Here is a 21,737-nt window from a genome sequence, read left to right on the forward strand (position 1 = left end):
GATAGAGGGAGAGAGACGAGGGAGAGGGAGAGGGCAAAGAGAGAGAGAGAGAGGGGGAGAGGCAAAGGGCCCAGAGAGATAGAGGAAGAGAGACGAGGGAGAGGGCAAAGAGAGAGTGAGAGAGAGAGAGGGGGAGAGGCAGAGGGCCCAGAGAGAGAGGCCGAGGGCCCAGACAGAGAGGGGGGAGGGAGAGGGCCCAGAGAGAGAGAGGGAGAGAGACCAGAGAGAGAGAGAGAGAGAGAGCGAAACCATTGAGCGAGAGCCCAGACAGAAATAGAAAGTGAGCTGCTCAAAGCTGCAACCCCAGCTTGTCAGTAGCCTGTTTGGTTGTGTTCTGTTCTGCCCAGGGTTGGGCAGGGTTCTCCTCTCTGACTGATGGAGCTGCCAGCGCTCAGCCTCATCCTTCACTTCTCTCACTTCTTCCCCTGATCAATCAGACTATTAAGCTCCAATTACACCAGCCAGCCCCGCCACACAACCAGGTGAGCGACAAGCACATTCAGCCAGCCCAGCCCAGACTCGCACGGCCCAACCAGCCAACACTCCCAAATTAACCCAAATGAATAGTGACACTGAGACATAAATGTCTGCAATCGAGGGCTAAATGACACGTCTGTGTCGAAGCTATTGAGTAGCAGGTGTCTTAAAAGTAGTAATTACACAAAGCGGGACAGGATGTGAGAACAGGTCCACGGCTGGGCCAGAGTAGGCCCCAGCGTGCTGGTTAGCTGGGTTCTGTCTCGAGGTGTTGATAATTGATTCAGGCTAATAATAAGCTGCAGATTTGGAGGCCTGTCTGTTCTAGATGCGTGTTGCTGAGGCTGGAGCCTCCTGCTCTATGCTCATAATGCTCATTATAAAGGTCTATTGTAAGGCCTGGTTTCAGTGGATGCTGATCTTTTTACTTTAGCCCTCTGTTGGTAGTGATGCAAAGATATTTAGGACAGCAACCCCTAAAACAGACAGAAAACAGGGTATGTTTCTACAACAGGAGGCAGGTGAGTTTATATCATTAATGGTCATATCCTGGGAACACTACATTTGTTGTTGTTGTTCCTTATATATCAGAAGGAAAGAGACATTGTTTTTGTATATTGTAGGCTATATTGTCTGTAATATTTGGTCCTGTGTGATGTGTTTCTGAATGGAGAGACAGGAAGCCACATCAGGGAAGCAGCTGGCAGTGGAAATGTTGTCGCATGTGAAGCAAAGGGCAGAGACAAATCCTGTGTCATGTTCTTAACATTAGGATATTAAGACATTGTTTTAGTTTCACAGTTCTTCAACAACAACAAAAATCTACATTTCTATCATGAATTTTGTCAGAAATATGTGTATTATATACTGCAACCAAGTGATTGTGGCTAGCTGCTACAGTATTCTTTATCGTCTGTAGTATTATGTGTGTTTTCTGAGAAGAGTAGACTCTCCTTTTGGTTGTGAACAGAGAGTCTTACCTAGAGAGTGGAGACAAAAAGGGAAATGACAAGATACTGTCCTAATTTGCAGGTGGGAGAGAGGTGGTGTCTCTCAGGCACAGGAGGGGTTTTATAGTGTCATTTAGAACAAGGTGAGAAATGAGGTCCTGCCGTCCATGCTCCAAAAAAAGCACCAAAAATTATTCAAGCCATCACTCAGACATTTATCTCCTCCCGGTTCCCACCCTCTCCCGTCAATATGTTTATTGTTGGCTACCCCCTAAACTTGAACAAGTGGTGGCGCGGATTTTTCTGCTCCGAAATTATATTTTTCTTCTTGTCATTGCTTCATTAATCAAGAGAAGGCATTCTGAAAAATGTTTTGTTTTGGAGGCTGCAATCTATTTTTTGTGTGTCTGTGTGTTGTTAATCTGCGCCCGTGGCAGGTTTCCCCTTCGAAACGCAGCGCTAAGCAGCGGTATCGCAGGCCTATTGTTGTAGCCTCTGTCATAGCAAGGAGAGCCTGATGCAGGCCTGGGCTTGCCTGATAAGGAAAGAGGATTCAACATGGCTGGAAAGGAGAATCAGTGGGACTTGAGAGTGGAGTACGGATGGGGTAGACGCGCACACAGACGTCCGCGCGCATGCGGGTGTGCGCCCACACACATGTACTCGCGTGCACACAAACGCATACACACACTCACACGTAAGCATGCACACACATGCAAGCACACAAATCATCATCATCATCATCACACTGGCACATGCCCAGGCAATTATTTACAGTACAACATCCAATTACATATGCAAGAAGACACCCCATGAGATAGTAGTTACAGTACACCACCTCTCTGCTACTGCTTACTGGCAACACACTGACTGCCTCAGCACCATACAGCACACTAAGAAGTAAAAACAACAATGTATTTGATTTCTTGTATTTTGTATATAAAGTCGACCTATCCTTTCTGTCTGAAAGTAATACCCTCTTGGATGTGGTTGGTAAAACCAGACAATTATCTGCACTAACCGGATTTGAATTTCTATGTTGGACACACAAATAATTTTGGCACAAAGAATGTGGCTCCATCTAATGAAATAATGGCCCCAAATTTTAGGCTGGGAACCAATTTGTGATTGCATGCATCAATTATTTCTTGGGCTTAAACCAATATTAAGACTGGGGTCTCTTCAGATGGGTAAAATGGTAATTATCTGGCGGTCTCTCTGACATTCACTGCGCCCCACATTTCTATCAACACTATTATTGATCAGCACGCACATTAAAGAGTTCACGTTATACCGCATTATTTTGATTAAAAACCACATATTCCACTGAATTCATCCCTCTCTCAGTCTAAACCATCAGCTCGATGACAAAGATCTGACAACAACGCTTGGTTAGGCATACTTGTGAGTCGAATGGAGACTAGGGTTATGACCTGTGTCAGAGGGGGGTGTCCAGGCCCCGGGGCCATTGTTTGGTGTCTTTCTAAGCTCCTTTCTATGGCTCCTCTCTCTGTGCTCTGCTGGGATCCATCCTGTGGCCATGCCGCCATGCCGTGGTGTATTAGCTGTGAAGGGCTCAGTGCTGCTCAGTGCTACTGGGGTTGGGGCTGTTGGGGCTGAGCTCCACTGTTTGAGATAATGCATGGTTGACTTGATCTACAAGTGAACCTGACATTCTCCTGTCCTTACATCACCACAAACAGATATGGCTGGTCCCCAGATAAGGAAGGCAGAATTCACTGACTTGCTTTGTGCCTTGCAGCCCTGCTGTGATGGCTACATAGTTTACTCAATCTCGCTATACATACAGGGAATGGATCTGTACACTAAATGTTACAGTGAGAATGGACGTTTTTTATGTTGAGTTGGGGCTTCAAATAGACATGCCAATTGAGAGAGAGAGAGAGAACATACACTGAGTGTACAAAACATTAGGAACAGCTCTTTCCATGGCATAAACTGACCAGGTGAATCCAGGTGAAAGCTATGATCCCTTATTGATGTCACTTGTTAAATCCACTTCAATCAGTATAGATGAAGGGGAGGGGACAGGTTAAAGAAGGATTTTTAAGCCTTGAGACAATCGAGACATGGATTGTGTGTGTGTGCCATTCAGAATGTGAATGGACAAGCCAGAAGATTTAAGTGCCTTTGAACGGGGTATGGTAGTAGGTGCCAGATTCACCGGTTTGAGTGTGTCAAGAACTGCAACGCTGCTGTGTTTTTCATGCTCAACAGTTTCCCGTGTGTATCAAGAATGATCCACCACCCAAAAGACATCCAGCTACCTTGACACAACTGTTTCAAGCACTGGAGTCAACAAGGGCCAACATCCCTGTGGAACGCTTTCGACACCTTGTAGTGTCCGTGCCCCAACGAATTGAGGCTGTTCTGAGGGCAATAGGGTGCGCGACTCAATGTTAGGAAAGTGTTCTTAATGTTTTGTGCAGTCTGTGCATAACATGCAGTACAGAGGTGTAGAATGTTTATGGTCCTCAATAAACATAATTCAACACCTGATATAAACATGAACATTCAGGACCATTTGATTCATTCGGCAAGATATATATCATCCTGTAAAAGAAGGAAATGCGTGAAATGTTAACTTGATCTAAATCGTTCTGAACTGTCTGTCTCGTTTGAAGCGAGGTACACTGTGTCTACCACACGTCAGAACCCAACAAGTACCCAAGCTAGCGGAAACATTCATTAACATTCCTAAACCTTTGAGAAAAGTCATAGTGTGTAACTTAGAAAAGTCAACGTGAGCTTCTATGTCAAACCAAAGAGTATATATCCATTAACATACACAACAGACCTCCATTGCAGTGGGGGGAAAACAGAAAAGTGAAAAGAAGTTGAGTGGTGCCAGCTGCTTTGCCATCTGTCTCTGTCATGGCAGTACTTGTGATATGTTGAAACAACTTCCCTGAGAAGTGCTCCAGATAATCCTTGATTGTTTCCATTTGCAAACTCCTGATAGTATTCTACATTACAGTGGGGACTAAAGTTATTTATGGTGCTGGTTAAAGTTTTAGAGGACTGACCATTCCCTTCAGCAGTCACACACACACACACACACACACACACACACACACACACACACACACACACACACACACACACACACACACATACTCTGTCTCGTCTATAATTACCTACAACATATGTTACAGTACTTCATCATCCTTATCATTATGTTATCAGTATTTTGAAGAACTTTCAGTCCTAGACAACTATGTTGCTCATCCCACTAGTATGCATCATTACGTGCAGGCCCCATGGTCTGCTGGTCTACAGTAGGTACATGTATGCAACCCTGGAGACTGGGGTTCAATCCCCGTCTTCCCACTTTGTCTCCTCTTAATCTGTCTTCCCCGCCGTTTCTAATCTGTCTGAATAAAGCAAAAATGTCAAAATAATATACATTTAAGAATGCATCATAACATGTAGGCTGCTTGATGTTTTCAGGACCGTTTGATGCCATGCCACTGATGCCATCCATTATTTATAGCATGCTGCCACCACATCACATCTCCCCACACGTAAACCAGGCCACTCTAAGACCCAGTCTGAAATTGCATCTTATTCCCTATATAGTGCACTACATGGGCCCTGGTGAAAAGTTGTGCACTATATAGGGAATGAATAGGGTGCCATTTAGGATGCAATCTAAGTCTCTACGTGGGGTTGGCCTAGGCTGGGCTGCTGTGTTCTCTTTCCTCTTGGTTGCGCTGGTGGAGGAGTCGAGGAACACAGTGGAGGCTTTGCTTGCTTCACCTCCTCCAGCGAGGGCGAGTCCCTGCTGCCGGTCTCTAATAAGTCCGCCCTGTTCCGGCCTCCAGCCCCAATCCAGCCCCCCAGTACTCCAGCCCCCAAGCCTTGCTAGCCTGGCTTGGGGCCCACCAAAGCCCAAAGACAAAACCCTGTCAAATGACTCCAGATGGATGAACAGCAGAAAATGAAAGTATTCCGTGAAGAATGCTGATTTGGTCGGTGGTCACATGGGTCTTCTATCAGCAGAGACTTTGAGATAAAGAACCCAGATAAGACCAGATGCGAGGAGGCCTGGACAGTGTCGGCTTCACAGGCCTGGTGGTCCAGCACATAGCAGTGTGTGTGGGTGTTTGTATGTATGTGTGTGTGTGAATGTGTGTTTGTGTGTGTGTGTGTTTATGAGGCTGTCAAAACAGGAATATTACACCACAGGGTCGTCAAGAAACTAATTGGGTAACAAAGACCATTTCCCGTCCTGGAACCCCATCTTTTAACAGTCCGTGTGCTGAGACTGTGATAAGGGAGTTCACGTCTAATACATTTAGTGGGGGCAAGTTCACCATCTTTATCTTATTTACTTACCTCAGTGTAAATATGGCCGGTCTTTATAAAGGGGATTTATTAAGGCCCCCATTTCTCTAAAGTGCACGCGAGAATCAAACTGTTTCTGTGTCATAGGTATACAATCAAATAATTATGCAAATATCGGTAGGTAAAGATTTTTCTGCAGTTCAGGGAAGGCCAGAGGGTTGCGCAAAATAGCTTCCTTAAATATAATGCCACGTAGATGCTTTTTTTTTATTGCATCGTGATTTCTGACTTCACAGAGAAGAAATAAGAGTTCAAAGAAACGTATTAAAATCCAAGGCTGTACCTTAAAGGGGCATTGAGGTTTATCATGGTTTTATTCAAGCATCATCTTTCCTTGAATGTGATTGTTTGTCTTCACTGACTTATGACTGCTCCTAGGTCTGTGTTTATGTGCGGAGGGATAGCTTGTGACCTTAATGGCTGATAGACTTTGTCTCTTCATGTCTTCTTTGAAGAAAGGCCCCTCCGTGTGTTTATTCCTGTGTGTTTAAAGTGGAGCTGTCCGGAATATGAGCCACCTGGCTGGTTCAGTGACCCTGGGGGAACAGTAATGTACCATACAGGTGAACACATCGCTGGCTGTCGCTTCTCTATTATGTGCTCACATAGTTTCTCATGGCTCCAGGAGCCGAGCCCTAAGTTACATGCAAAGATCAAACAAGTCCCCAATTGAATTCAAATAGCGAGAACTGAGGCATTCAATGTTATTTCTCTGACCGAAGCCAAACAGTAGGAAGACGTGCATATACAGGATGTGTACCTCCAAGTCATTATTAAGTAGTGAAGCATGCATTACAAATTCTACTTTCTCTTTCTTTCTTCCCTACTTCAAATAATGATACATAGGCTACACATTATATTCTGTATCTGCAACCTGCAGTTCATGGATTAACATGGATTTGAATGAAACGTCCACTTCAGCCAAACAACTGGTTGGCGAACAGGGACAATAGACCAGAATGTCTAAGGCCCATAGTTTGTCTGTTGCATTAAGGAGGAGATGATCATAAGATATTGCATTGCTGATGTGGTTTAGTTATTTTTATACTTTTTAAATTGTAATTTAAACATATTGTTTATCATATCTACTTCCTCACATAACTCCTCCCATTCTGAGAGAGTGAGAAAGAGAAAGAGGGAGAGAGAGAGAGAGAGTGAGGACTTGTCTGGAGGGTAGGTAGATCTTACACTACACTGAATGGGTTTGGAGTTGGAGCAGCTCTGACTGCCTGGAGGTTTGGGAGAATGGAGGACGCTTGGAACTCATTGCTTTCCCTCCCTCACTCACTCCTTTTTTCTGACCCTGTCTTTCTCTGCCTCCCTGTCTTACTCCATATGTGGCTTTAGGTATGTCGTATTGTAATGATCAATCAACATACACTCAATGTGGTATTTAAGACTCAAGGTCACTTATTGTCCGTATGTGGTTACAATCAGGAACAGATAGATACATTCAAATAAGTAAGAACAGATAGGATGTCACTTAAATGATCAAATACTGTATGTATATTTCCCATGGCTGCCATGGTCTACAGACTAAAGGCACAGCAATGGGTAGCTGCCATTATAGCAACAACAACTAAAGGCAGAGTGATTGGTGTCCTTTTAAAGATTCCAGGAACAGCAGTGACTCTCAATTTAATCGATTTAAAACGAAAAGTCAATTTAACAAAGTTGAAAAGAGAAAGATGTGTGTGTGGGGAGGGGGGGGATAGAAAAGAAAAAAGCATTCTTTTGCACTCAAGCAGTAAACTAACTGCAGCACAGAGCGAGTGCAGGGAGGGAGAAGATTTCTGCCGAATTATCTCCCACCTCACATTTGCTCTTAGGCAAGCAGTTTAAAAGCCAAGCGATTGAGCCAGTGATCCAATTTGAAATGCAGAAATGATTAGAGCAGCTTGCCTCATTTCATATCGAAATGCTCTGATTTATGACAGGGCAGCAGCCAAGATCTATCTCTAAAGGGAATTAGTGTCGAATTTTTGCATATTTCTGTTATTTAGTCTCCCAATAGCAGATGCTACTGTAGGGAGAGAGAGAGAGAGAGAAAGAAAGCTACATGAAGGTACTGTATATTTTTATTGGGGCAGATGTAACTATACTATCGTTAAAAGATGGAGAGAACGGCTTGAAATGAGACCTGAGAAATGGATGCATTGGAAGCATTTCCCAGTTCATGTGGGATGTTGACAGATAATCGTCTTTCTTTAGGGTTAAATTAAAGGAAAATATACATAAATATCCATATTCTGAATATAAGCTTTCTATACATGCATAGAAACTTGGAGATGGATTGAAAGAGAAAGGGTTTTGGCCATTTATTCGACAGAAAGACCCTGGCAAGTCATCCGTCCTTGAGGCTAAAGAAATATTAATACGGAATGAGATAACGAGGGCTAGAGGAAAATCTCCTCTAATGAAATTTCCAGTTGACCACATGCAATTTGTTTCATCGTGGTGAACAACTAATTGCAATGGACGTTATCAAGGTGTGTGCTGTAGTATGCTGTAAACAGGTGCAAATCCTTTATCCCTATATACCTCCACCGTAGTAACATATAATATAGAAACTTGACATAACACATCCATAAGCTTTTCTGCCCTTCTTTTTTCATATAAAGGGCTAACCCGAGTCTTATATGGACATGACACATCAAAACTATTAGTGACATGTTGTTAAAATATGAACGCTGGGTCAAGCGCTGTGTGTGGGAGTGAAAAACAGAGAGAGATGAACTGAAGGAAAGAAGCCTGCTGCTTCTTCTACTATTTACAATGTTTTTCACTAAAGAAAAAAAAACTATATTTATACTGGACTTAAGGACTAGTTTCGTTTAAGAAACGGAATAAATATTATTGAAATATAAAAAACAGAAATTTGTATTTTCGAAGTAAAATGCTATAAAAATATATTTGCATTTGTATTATGATTAAGAGCACATTTAGTCTTCCATACTCTATGTGTTTTTAATATCCATGGCTACTGGATATACAGTGGACCTTTTAAGCAAAACAACAAGTAGAATATACTGTAAAGATGCTCAGACTAAAACTGGGTTTGATTTCTCTGCAGTTGGGGATCAGGACAGATACAGTACTACATTTGTGACCTTGGTAGAAAAAAGATGAGGAAAGAATCATTCCCACCAACGATTGATATCGATTTCCCCTGGCCTGACCGTGAAGCGGGTTAAGAGTTGCCCAGTGGTGGTGAAATGGTCAGTGGTGATATCATTAGCTTGTTTACACAAGAAACCAGTGAGTTAGGAGGAAGCTGAGTGTCACAAGCCACTTTCTTCCTCACCTCCTTCAGCTGATCTGAGGATCATGGTATCAAGGAGGGATTAGTAGCGACTTGGGATTTGTGTGATTGGTTAATTTATTGCGGTGATGGCAGGTCTTTCATCTATGGCAACATTTAATCAGCCCAGCCGCAGAGGCTATTACAGGTTAGCTCCTTTCTGGAGTCAGTCCGGCGCTGCCATCAACTCCATCACAATTCCCCTGAAAATTCCAAATTATCTGGAACAGGCTTTAGCTTCTCAGTAATAAAAATTAGAACAGATTCCTGATAGAAGCTTTTCCTCACACAGTGCCAATTATAAATAGCTAGGGCTCTGCCTTTGGAAGGAAGGAGGAAAAATCCAACTATGAGAGATGTGCAATGGAACTTATCGCTCAGCCCCTGCTCTTTGCTCTGATCCAAATCCGTGTGGCTGAAAATTTATATTAGATTTTATCACAGAGGCCTAAGTCTAGAAAAATCAATGAAGGTTATCTTTTATGTTGCAGCAACTTGTGGAAATATTGATTTTCATTTTATAGCGACTTTGGAGCATCAGTTTGTAATCACTTCCTAGCTGACTACACTGTTTTGGTCACTGTATCTTTTACACGTTGGTTGAACGGTAACAGGCTCAGAAAAAAACCCTGGGAGAGTATTGAAACCACTGGAGTGAGGGAACAGGGTGGATAAACCACAACACACCATGAGGAGGAAGGGTGGATGGTTTTCAACACTTATCCATAATGTTACATTATAAAGTGACACATTTTGTCACGTTTATTTTCCATCTAATTTACTGTAGCTACTTCAAATGTCCCTATTTTATTTTATTGAAGAAAAAACATTTAGGGACAGAGTTAATTGTCATACATTTTCAAATTTGAACATGACCATTGTTTAATTCTGAATGAATTCATCAACCTATTTTAATTTCTGTAAATGGTGATGAACACTCCATTAATCACTGTCAATAAAATGTGGAGTCCTCTGATCCGTAGACACTGTAGAATAGCTAGTCTTAATATTAGTCTGAATGAAACCTTATTGTGTGTGGCTTTGGATTTTAAAGCCGGTGGTGTTGATGTTGTAATATCCAATAGGGGTCAGTATTATTTGCTGTTCTGAATACATGTATTCATGAGGAAGTGGAACAGGACAGAGTCACTGTTGTACGTCACATTCCTTAGTTGTGATTGGTAGTTAGAGAAAGGGGTATGTTTTTATTTTGTATACATCCTCCTCACTCCAGAGAAATCAACATGTTCTCCTTGTCACTCTGGCTTTTTCTGAAGCTTTAACTACAAATGTACTGTATTTACTGTATAGGAAGAGGGTGTTTATTTAAGGCTAATATGCTCCTCCCCTTGGTGACATCATTGTGTGTTATACCCAGACTACAGCTTCTCTGCATTCCTTTGTCTGAAATACTTCAAATCCCCAACATAGTCATTATTTAGAGTAGTACATTTATATGAATAGCGCATTTAAATTACAGCAAAATGAAAAATACAGCTATATGATAAATTGACCATTATTTTGATAAATGTATTCAGTTAATTTATTAATTTACAATTGGTTATGTTTAGTTTTATTAATAAGACATGTTATGACGATTTTAACAATTAATCGTTATATTAAGAAAACACATTGAAACAAAAATAAATGTCAATAATGTAAATAATTCAAATTCAAATACAATATTAAAGGAAATGTAATCCAGTAAATATGTTTGCTTTCTTACAGTATTTGTAATGTTGAAAACTATACCCATATATTATTATTACTCTCTCCCTGGTGAGAGGCAGTGTAATATAGTGAATTCCCAGAAGGCCTTAGAGACAAGACGGACAGGAAGAGGGGAAGAAGAAGCCTCACACCGCTAAATAAGAGAGATGGCCCCCAGTCTGGAGATCTGACAAAGGGTTAATCCGATTCTCATTTTAGATAGTCGTCGTAGCAACAATCAGATCCGTCTCCTTTGCTCCTTTTGACAGGGTTGTAGAGATTTACAGGTTCGCCGAAGATATACGACTTTATTGTCAGGCTAATTTGAGATGTGAAATAGAGGACGGCTTAAATGACGGAGGTCTCTCTCTGTTCCTCTGCCAGGGTGGGATAAGATACCTAAATATTAAGGAATGAGAAAATCAACAGACACAATGTGCTGTTCACTAGGTGTTTGATCCGTCTGACTGGCACAAGTCCACCATTGCTTCGAGCTGCTATGTAAGAACTAGAGTTTTCTACGTATTGTTTCATTTGTGTGTGACAGACTGACTGAGATCAGAGCCCGTATGCTGTCTGCACTTTTGTTATTGAATGTAGCCTACAGTATTTCTGTTTTCTCAGGAAAGAGAGAGAGCCCTCTAATCCTCAGTCACTACTAACGGAAGATTTCTGTGTGTGTGCGTGGCTAAACACTCCTTCACCTGCGTGCGTAATAAATCAATCTTTTGTGTGTATCTGTGCCAATTCAGACCTTTAACGTGTGAAAGTGGCCTTTGCATTTATCCTTCAAGGGTTGTTGCTGCCTTTCCGAAGAAATATCTGAAACACATAGTGAGACAACTTGTGCTTTTCTGTTGCATTAGGCAGATGGATGGTGTCTCATGGCAGCCTGTTTCAAATGGAAATATAAATGAAGTGTCGAGAAGAGATTGCACCCCAGCCTATTTTCTCTTAGCTAAACTATTTCTGTAACACCCTAATGAAGGAGGGCCTGGGGGTTAAAAAAGTAATGGCCTTGAAATACTGACATTTTGCCTGCTAGCAATAGGCTACTGTAACGGCTGCCCAAGAAAGATGCTTCTACCCCTCTCCATGAGCACTGAAGATGTACTCTTGGCTTTCATTACCCTTTGTAAAAAAAAAAAAGAGAAAAAAAGCCATTTAAAAAATAAAATAGAATAGAAAATCATATGAAAATAAATAGAAAGGCCTTACAATCTGACCGACCCCTCTCCATGTCTGGTTGTGAATACATTTAGCCGGGGCCACAGTATCTATCTCCCTGTTTTCCTTCCATAGAAATAACTTAAAGCAGCAATGCTTGACCCGAGCCCAGAAGAAAAATGATGTTACACATTCAGAATAATTTGCCGGCATATTATAAGACGTAGCCTCAATCGCCCTTTGAAATAGATACTGATTCTTTCAATTCTTCCCTGGCTGTTTCAGGAAATAGTGAGATCCCAGCGATAGCGCAGCACAATGTGCCTAAAGTTCACTCCTGAACACTCGCCTCCTTCACTCTAAAAGTCATCGGCATTCTGGGCATCCGATATCTTCTTAATCTGGGAGATCTGATACTGTATCATTGGGATCATAGGGATCAGGCGTTAGCAGCACTGTATGTCCCCCCTCCCTCTCTCCCACCACTCCAGCCACTCTCCTACCCCAACTGCCCCCACCACCTTGATCCCATTCCTCTGCCACCCCCACCCCCCCCCCACCCAACCATCTCAATTCCCAAATCTTCTCATTGCGGGGAGAAGAAGAGGACCTACTAGCTTATAGAATGACCTTGTTTATGGCTTTCAGAGAAGAGGAGGAAGCATAACTTGGTGGCTATTATTAATTATTGTTTGTTTAATCACCAAAATAAGCAAATGATTAGTGTTTGTTATCTGTCCCTGTCCAGAAGATGAAGAGCTGTGTACCGGTGGTGCTCAGCGCGGGCCCCAGGTGGCTGCTGGATGTGACTTGGCAAGGAGCAGAAGACAACAAAAATAACTGTGTGGTGTACAGCAAAGGTAAGCTCAATCTCCAGACTGCTGTATACAGTCTGTTATCCCCCTAGCAACACCACAGCAGCCAAACACACGGTCTGACAGACAATTCCCCCACTTAAGTTCTGCTGTCTGTCTGTCTCTCGCTGTCTTTCACTCTAAATATATATTTTTTTACATCCCTCTGAAGTCATTTAGTGTATTAACTCAAAAGTCTTGATTAGGAGTGGGAAAACAACATACGAGACACAAAGTCAGTGGTTTTCGATTTCACGAGGTAAATATATTCCTTCGCTTTTTGTACACAGTCTGAGTGAATTCCTCTCTATTCACAAATTACAATTCCCCCAAATTATTATGTATACGATAATCTGAAATTTGCTAATGGCATATCTCTCTTTTTATGTAATTTGGGGTTACTGGGTGTGACCGTAGAGGTTGTGAGTCTCGAATCACACTGAAATAAAAATGAGGGATTTATTTGCTGTCTGATACAGCTAGAATGCCCTTATTAGGCAAGCTCAAAATGGCTGCCCATCCATAGTTCATGATTGGGCTTAAGGTTACTGATTGTAAAATGCTAATATGGCACACTGACACTGACAGTACAGTCTTCAGACTTCACTCTTTATGAAAGCACTGTGCTGTTGACTGGTTGCTGCAGCCCATAATTGGGTCTTGACGGGTGTATCCAGAGACACACAGGCACATAAATAAGTAAATAAAGATGTTTGAATTCAAAAGGGATGCAAGAAGTGGTTTCTATTTATCCCGTTTTCAAAATGATTACCCTGTGACTAGACTCACGAAGGAGCTGAAATGGAGTTTCTTCCCCTCAAAGTGAATCAGAGCGGGAACTGGGATTTGCAGCCCGGATTTTCTTTCGGTCTCCCAATTCTCATCTACTAATCACTAGACTGCACTGGGGAGTTATCCTCTAAACCAGCTACTTAACTTTGTGCTCTTTATCACCAAATCATTCAAGTTTATGATAAGCTGTTAAAGGAGATTATGCACTTCTTTAAAAATCTCCTAATCTTTTTGCCAGGAGACTGAATATATGAAACAAAAAAGGGAGTAATAACAGGATTTGGTCTCGTTTTGTTAAGTCTGTAATTTCCCCTCCCCGTCTTCATATTCATTATAGAAGACATCCGAGATGGAGTTGCAGTACTGTCATCATCTCACACAAACGGACGTTATGGATCTGTGATCACCTCTGTAGCATTGTCCTTCATATCCCCTTCTTCGTCGCATCTAGTTGACCCGTATTCAATTAGAAAAGGGGTTGATGTGAAAGTCAGACCAAAAAGAGGAGTCCCCCAGTGAGAGCCGTTTGTGTTGTATTAGTATAGAGCCGCTAAACCTTTCTCCAAAAGCACACGCCTGCCAAGCCACAATAGACGATACAGAGGGATAAAATGCAGAAAAATACAATTAATTTCAATTTGGAAATAATTGTATAATATTTGTCACCTTACTGTGTGTAGTCATTTTGAGACAATAATTGCAGCTCTAAATCTGTAGGCTGAGACAGAATTTCTATTTCTATGTGGCCCCAGACAGAATCTGTCTAGTTATTCTATGTATGTGGACCCAGACAGAATCTGTCTAATTATGTGGCCCCAGACAGAATCTGTCTAGTTATTCTATGTATGTGGCCCCAGACAGAATCTGTCTAGTTAGTCTATGTATGTGGCCCCAGACAGAATCTCTCTAGTTATTCTATGTATGTGGCCCCAGACAGAATCTCTCTAGTTATTCTATGTATGTGGCCCCAGACAGAATCTCTCTAGTTATTCTATGTATGTGGCCCAAGACAGAATCTCTCTAGTTATTCTATGTATGTGGCCCCAGACAGTTATTGTACAGAATATATTTAGTTATTGTATTGCTATGGCCCCAGAGAGAATATCTGTCGTCATTGTACAAAATCTATTTACTTATTGTATTTCTATGGCCCCAGAGAGAATCATTCTAGTTATTGTATTTCTATGGCCCCATGCAGACACCAGACAGTACAGAATGACTCAGTGATGACTCCCTCTCTGCATGAAACCGACACACATAGCCATAGGTCCTCAGTGTTTACATCTCTCCCCAAGTGTTGCTGTTTGTCTGTTTGTCTGTTTTGCGCTAAGAAAGGCAGTTGACTTATGGTAGTCAGTGAACATCTCAATATACTGCATGTTCATTGGTTCTCGCTGAATATGGCTACTTGGCTCATGTTCAAATCATCTTGGCTTTCTTGAGGAGTGCCTCTTAACTAGAGTTGGCACTATGTTTCACCCTCCCATATCGTAGTTTATTGTTGATGATCTGAAAGTAAAATGTATTGTCAGTGTGCTATGGCTACCACTGAATGTTCACGATCTTCAACCATTGACATTCTGTGGGACAGAGAAAAAGAGAGAAGTGATTCCCAGTGGACTGATGCAGTCCAACAGTGTGTAATGTATAATACATGCTAGTTCACTGTGAACAAGAGCTATGTGAGTTTGGTGGAATCCCCATTGGGCTGCCCCGGGCATCCAGCAGAAAACACAATACCACGGTTACCACATATCTAATATTAGACATGGAATTTTACTGAAATCTGTCCTGTGTCCTGTTTCTACTGAATGTCCCTTTTTTAATGATTTGCCACTCACTGTCTCTATCATTTTGTGTTGTTAATATTGACAAACAACACACTGTATAATGAGACATTTCTAAACTAACATTTCCACTGAGAGTTTACCCTATCAACTACGACTATATACTGTAGGTTATTATGTCTATGTTTCATATGCCCATAGTTTGTGTTAAATATATATTACTTTAAAATAAAGAATGTCTACCAATTCCCCCTTGAAGACGTGATAATATAAAAAGTGGAATAAACATATCTGTTTTTACCAGGCTGTCTCTCTATCAGTAGCACCGAAAACAGTAAGCATACAGTGCTGTTTGTTTTACATTAGACTCCCATGCAGGCAGCCAGTATACTGTAGTGCCTCAGCACAGAGCACAGCAGCCAGCCATTACTAAAACTCTCAACTTGACTGCTGCACCAACTCATTATCGAGAAATCCACCTGGAACCTCCACAATGCTCCGCGCCACACATGGACAGTTTCTTTGAACCACTGACATTTTTTAGAAACAGGCAGAGAGTCTGTGGAGTAATTACACGTTACAGTAACGCAGAGGGAGGGAGGGAAATGGTGGAGAGTTGGTAGAGATATAGGGAGAGAGTGAGAGACCGACAGGGAAAGAGAGAGAGAAAGTCAGAGAAGGAGGATATCAGTGGAGAATTGGTACATTTGATTAACAATATGGAAGTGTTTATTAATTTAGAAAGAAAGGCATATTATGTAATTGCATCATTTTTGGGGCGTTTTCATTATTCCACTATTGAATCAAAAGAGCGGCGTTCAGTAATGAAAACAAAAAGAAACAGAGAGAAGAAATGGGACAATAAATAGAAATATCATTTCAGGATCACTCCTATCCACAATGTCATGAAATACACCACCTCTCTATTATATAACACTGCTCTTCTTTTAATTATTCATTTCTCTTCTTTTTGACCTTTTACAGAGAGAATAACTGAACATAATGTAGGCCTCCAAGACTGGACATCCAACAATCATTCTGCATGTTTTACAGTTCGTCAGATTTCTTGGTACCTACTGTCCACACATTACATCAAATGTATATCATCATTACCAGTATGACAGGGAAGTCAGTATGGCTGTATTCAACTCGGTGCTCTCCTATTGTGCTCGACCATTGTCACCTGATATCTGAGCCCTTAGAAACTCACCCACGCTCTGTCTTGATATTATGTCGTATTATTCTAAGGTCACCTGAGTTTTTCTAACGTAAGCCTCTTAAGCGGACCACATTGAGATACAGCATGTCCAATATGTCTCTGGAGAAAGTCGGCCATTGTTGGAGCGGAAATTGACCAATGTACTAGGGCGTTTTACATAAGCCCATACGGTGTAGAATTAGACTGTAACTCACTGCTGTGTCTTTCTGTTATTTCATGTTCATAAGTCCTCGCCATCAGATCCCTTTTCTCACGCGTCCGTTGTTCACACGCTCTTAGCCAGAGACCTCGGAGGTATATGGTGAACTTGCGGGACCTGGCTAGATCTTTTTACATTCATCTCTCATCAACTGAAATCTTAACTGTCTTTCCACAGTACTTTTGAAATTGGATCTGAATTTTTTTATATTCTGTCCAAAACAAAAGAGGGAGAATTCAGAATAAGAACATGCTTGGTTTAGAAAGGGGGAAATATATGTTAAAAACTGGGACTGGGGGAGAGGAGAGAGAGTACTGTAACAGTTCAGATTGAATTGTTCATTTCAACCCTCCCCTTTAAAACGACTGCGGCAAATAGGAGGTGCTGAGGTTATTATCTGTTATCTGGGAACATAGGGAAATAGTGTGACTGAATAATAACTAAACAACTGACACAATGTCAAAATTTCATTATCAGTGTATTAAAACAAAATTGTACCCTAAAGGAGGCCCCACCACAGCTCAGAGCAGCAGCGTAATTATGTTTAATTAAAATACAACAGAGATCAACAGAATCGTTTTCATTAGGAAATTATTAATGATTCCGCGGCAACAATAATTGATTGCACTGAGCCAGGCGATAACTGCACGGTCAGGCTGGAGTGAGCGGCGTGCTCAGGCTGTACCGTAGCTGTAGTGTAATATTAACTGACTATGTCACTGTGGCAGGCAGGGGTAGAGTATTGTACTGTAAGACTAAACTGGAGGCTGGTGATGGTAGGGAGGGGGGTGTTAAAGACAGCAGACTTCATTATATAGAATGTGAGAAGACTTAGCATCCTACACATCATGCGTAAGCACACAGACCGAAATGCACGCACACACACACACACACACACACACACACACACACACACACACACACACACACACACACACACACACACACACACACACACACACACACACACACACACACACACACACACACACACACACACACACGTTTGTTCTTCATTCAGCAGAGACAGTGAAAGACGTCAGCACAGACTCTTCCTCCGAATGCCTTTTATGTGCATTGTTCCCTCACTGTTGGTGGAGGCAGACAGGCGGGCGGCTGGCCTCCCCCTGCAAACACCACACACACAGACACCAGACACCAGACACCAGTCTCTGTCTGTCACAGCCCCCACTCTGTGAACATCCACCACAAACAAACCACAATACACAGACGAGACAAGACATCACCCAAATTAGGATGTTTCCACAAACACTCATAAACCTAAGCCTAATTGTGACACACACAGAAAAGACACAGAAAAAAACAACAAGTGAAGGACAAGTGATGGGCAGCACTGATGACAAACAGAAGAGAGGAGAGGCATGCTGTATAGTAGTGTTTCATCCATCACTCTCCCCAGTCAGGCACCATGTTGTCGTAGCAGTAGAGGACAACACAGACAGACGGACGCGCGTCCTTGTATCAATGCCACTGAGGGTGTCGTGTCACGCTAATGAGCGTGTAGCCTAGCTGGCCGTTCTCCCTCCCTCCGTAGCAGGAGGGTTTTGACTCACTGTGCCATTCACTCTGCATATTTAAATGCCTTGTAAAGCTTAAGTAGACCCACTTTTCCATGTCAGGGCAGCGTTCAATCCTGCTGTGCCCATTAATTATGATACCATTGTGCTCCGGTGTGGCTAATAAGAGTGATGTATTGCACCCTTGTGGCATTATAATCATGTCTAGTGAAGTACCTGGACTGTCTGAGCACTAGGCTTCTCTTTAGAGCGCTTGGGTAAAAAGCAGCAGCTCTTCTAGCCTACTCTCCTCTCCTGTCCAGGGTTGGTTAATGGGCTTGTTCTGGAGAGTGGGCTGTTGATTTAGCTTTAGCATAATTGTATAATCGATGATGAGAAATGCCTGTGTATCGATCTGGGGGAAGCAGATGGAGTTGTCTGTCTGTGAGCCCAGCAGGGATTTTAAAGCTCTCCCTGAATGAGGTACAGGTCCTGAGGACAGGAGGAAACAGGGTGTGATTTTCAGACATAAAACAATTCCTTGGACATTAAAATAATTGTCTGCAAGGTTTTGATTAAGAGGATCACGGTTGCTTAGTTCAGGAGTCCATTCTATGCGTCTTTAAGAGCCTCGCCCCTGGCCTGCTTTTAGAACTGTTGTGTATGATTCACCTCTCCTTCCTGGCCGCCCGGCCTCGCCGCCCCCATCATGGCACAGCTGCCGTAAGTAGGTGTGAAAAGCATTGTCAATGTGCTTTAGGATAAAGCTCTGTGGTGGGATGCCATTGGTCACGATGAACCCCCACCCACCTTCAGCTGCAACAGAGAGCGAGGAGGAGAGGGAGAGAGAGAGAGGCCTTCTTCAGGGTGCTTTTCATCTGCAGTAGGGGGTCAGAGAGAGAGATCAGTGGGGTGAATGAGTGTTTAGACATACACCACACACACACACACACACACACACACACACACACACACACACACACACACACACACACACACACACAGTTAGAGTGAGGAAGAATAGCGAACTGCATGGTGCATGGACACCCTGCACATGGCAGAAGATAGGAAGAAAATCACTGATGGGCACTAGAATGAAGAGATACAGTATCACCTCTATCACCCTGGTCACAATAGAATTACATTATAGGGTTCATTTCAGGGATTTCATTTGTCTCCTTCCACATTGTATATCTCTTTATAAATACATTTTGGAAGAAAATAAATCTGTTTTTTTTCTGAAGAAATAAGCAGACACATTACAAAATAGTTTTGTGGGGTCGCATCTGTGTTCGAGGGGGAGAACTTCCCGATAACCTTTATACATACCTCTGCAGCTAATCCATTTTATTGATTGCACATCCGGCTGTGTGAATAAACATATCCCTGCAGTCTTTAGAGTGTGATATCTGTGGGGTATCACTCTCATTGCACACCGTGCAGGAGCACACAGAGCTAGCTCCTCTATTGCTGCCTTATCTATGGAGTTTATGATGCTCTGGTCATGGGGTCTCAGCCGTTCCACCCCTCTTAAACCCCAATGCCATGGGTAAGGACAGGGGGACATACAGGTGTAGGAGGTGGGTCACTCAGCTTCATGAAGAGAGGAGGCTGGTAGTTTTGTGGCTGTTTGGTGTGTTGGTGACAGTGGCAGAAGTACGGTATGTATAGTGATGCTGAGGCCCATGCTTGGACCCCTCCCCCATCTCCTCCACCCTCCCCTACATCCCCCACCATTCCCCATCTACCCCACTCCGTCTTCCCATGCAGCTCCTGGAGTGTCAGAGCTGAGTTGACCTCTGCCTGCCTAAAGGGAGGTCGCAGTGCTCCGTAGCGCTCTGTACCACTGGGTGACAGAGATGGGTCCCCTGGCCCCTCTATGTGCGTGTGTGTGTGTTTGCGTGCATGCGTGCGTGTGTGTGTAGCGAGCAGAGAGCAGACAGGCGTGCTGTAGGTACAGTAGTGTAGTGGAGAAGACGTGTGTGTCGCCCGGGTCAGACAGGGCCATCCATTCTCTGAGCCCCTGGGAGAGGGAGGGAGGGAGAGAGAGAGGGAGAGAGACAAAGTGAGAGAGGGAGTGAGGGAGAGAGTGAGGGAGAGAGCAAGCGGGAGAAAGAAAGAGAGGGCGGGAGAGAGAGGAGAGCGTAAGGAGAGAGAGAGAGAGAGAGAGAGAGAGAGAGAGAGAGAGAGAGAGAGAGAGGGGGGGGGGGGGCGTTGATACACTGCTTCTCTTACTCTATCAGACACTAGGTTGTGTTCCTCCATGCAGTGCAGTCAGTGGAACACATCTGTCATCTGTCCCTGTACCACTTCAGCTACTACAGTACCACTTCAGCTACTACAGTACCACAGGGGTTTGGAACACTTCTATTCAACCAACACTATAATGTGAGCTGTGGATGTTGTCAAATGTGGTGAGTGTGATTTTAAACTCTCTTAGTGGACTTTACCCAGGGAGTTGTGAATATCAACATGTTTAGGGCAATGACTGCCATGTTTTGCTGCCGTTGGTGAGGCAGTGTCCACAATGTAGAACGCATGTAGTATTGTACATGTAGTCTGTAGGATTTCCCATAGACAAACTGGAAGCCATGAGGAGAGTGGTTGCAGACCACAATGGTTTGCTGTAGTAGGGGCGGCCACAGAGGTTTTTCAACAACATCACCCGGCCTATGGCAGTGGACCTCCAATTCCTATCATTCCTAACACCCAGCTCTCCCTCCTGGTCCTCGTCGATGCCCTGGCCTTCTCTGCTAAGCTAAGCCTTCTCCATGGGTACTGCATATTGTTGAATAGTGGGCTGGTAATGCTGTGTTCCAATGCCATTTGGAGTCACTCTCTCTGTCCCCCAGCTCTCAGGGAGAAGGAATCCTCAACCCCAGCCTCATGGTCTACCCTGTAATCTCCCAGCCTCATGGTCTACCCTGTAATCTCCCAGCCTCCTCTCTGTTGTCGGGTGCAGCGCCTGCTGCTCCCCGCTCTATCCCACAACCCCCTTCCAACCCCCTTCCTCCTCACATCCACCTCCACCATTTTAATCCCTTTGACCCAAACCCTCAGTGTTTCCCTGTATCAACAGCTCCTGAAGATTACATCCTTCCACCTCCTGTACTGTAGTGTGTGCTAGCTACAGTAGCTAGCCTAGCGCTACTGTATTACAGCCAAGCCCAGCAGTACAAGTTTTCCACTAGCTACCACATGACAGCTAGTGCCTACAGGCAGTCTGCGGTTAAGACTCTAATTAACCCACTCCAGAGTAGTATAGTATGCCACATTGCCACACTGGTCATTGCAATATAGTCACTCCGCCTATACAGTCTACCCACAGTCTAGCTGCAGTCTATACAGTGTACCCACAGTCTATACCATTTACCTGCAGTCTATACACTCTACCCA

At 43.2% G+C, this 21,737-nt stretch overlaps 1 protein-coding gene across 1 annotated transcript in view; it reads left to right on the top strand.

Annotated features, from left to right (window-relative positions):
* The window catches only part of LOC106579058 (zinc finger protein ZFPM2), a 153,073-nt gene that overhangs the window by 84,722 nt on the left and 46,614 nt on the right, over nucleotides 1–21,737 (top strand). The window contains exon 5 of the mRNA XM_045718568.2: nucleotides 12,722–12,833. Coding sequence (XP_045574524.1) covers nucleotides 12,722–12,833 — 112 coding nt within the window. The remainder of the gene's footprint in view (nucleotides 1–12,721; nucleotides 12,834–21,737) is intronic.

The sequence above is a fragment of the Salmo salar genome, chromosome 05 (genome assembly GCF_965601325.2).
Source record: "Salmo salar chromosome 05, fSalSal1, whole genome shotgun sequence".
Lineage (NCBI taxonomy): Eukaryota > Metazoa > Chordata > Actinopteri > Salmoniformes > Salmonidae > Salmo > Salmo salar.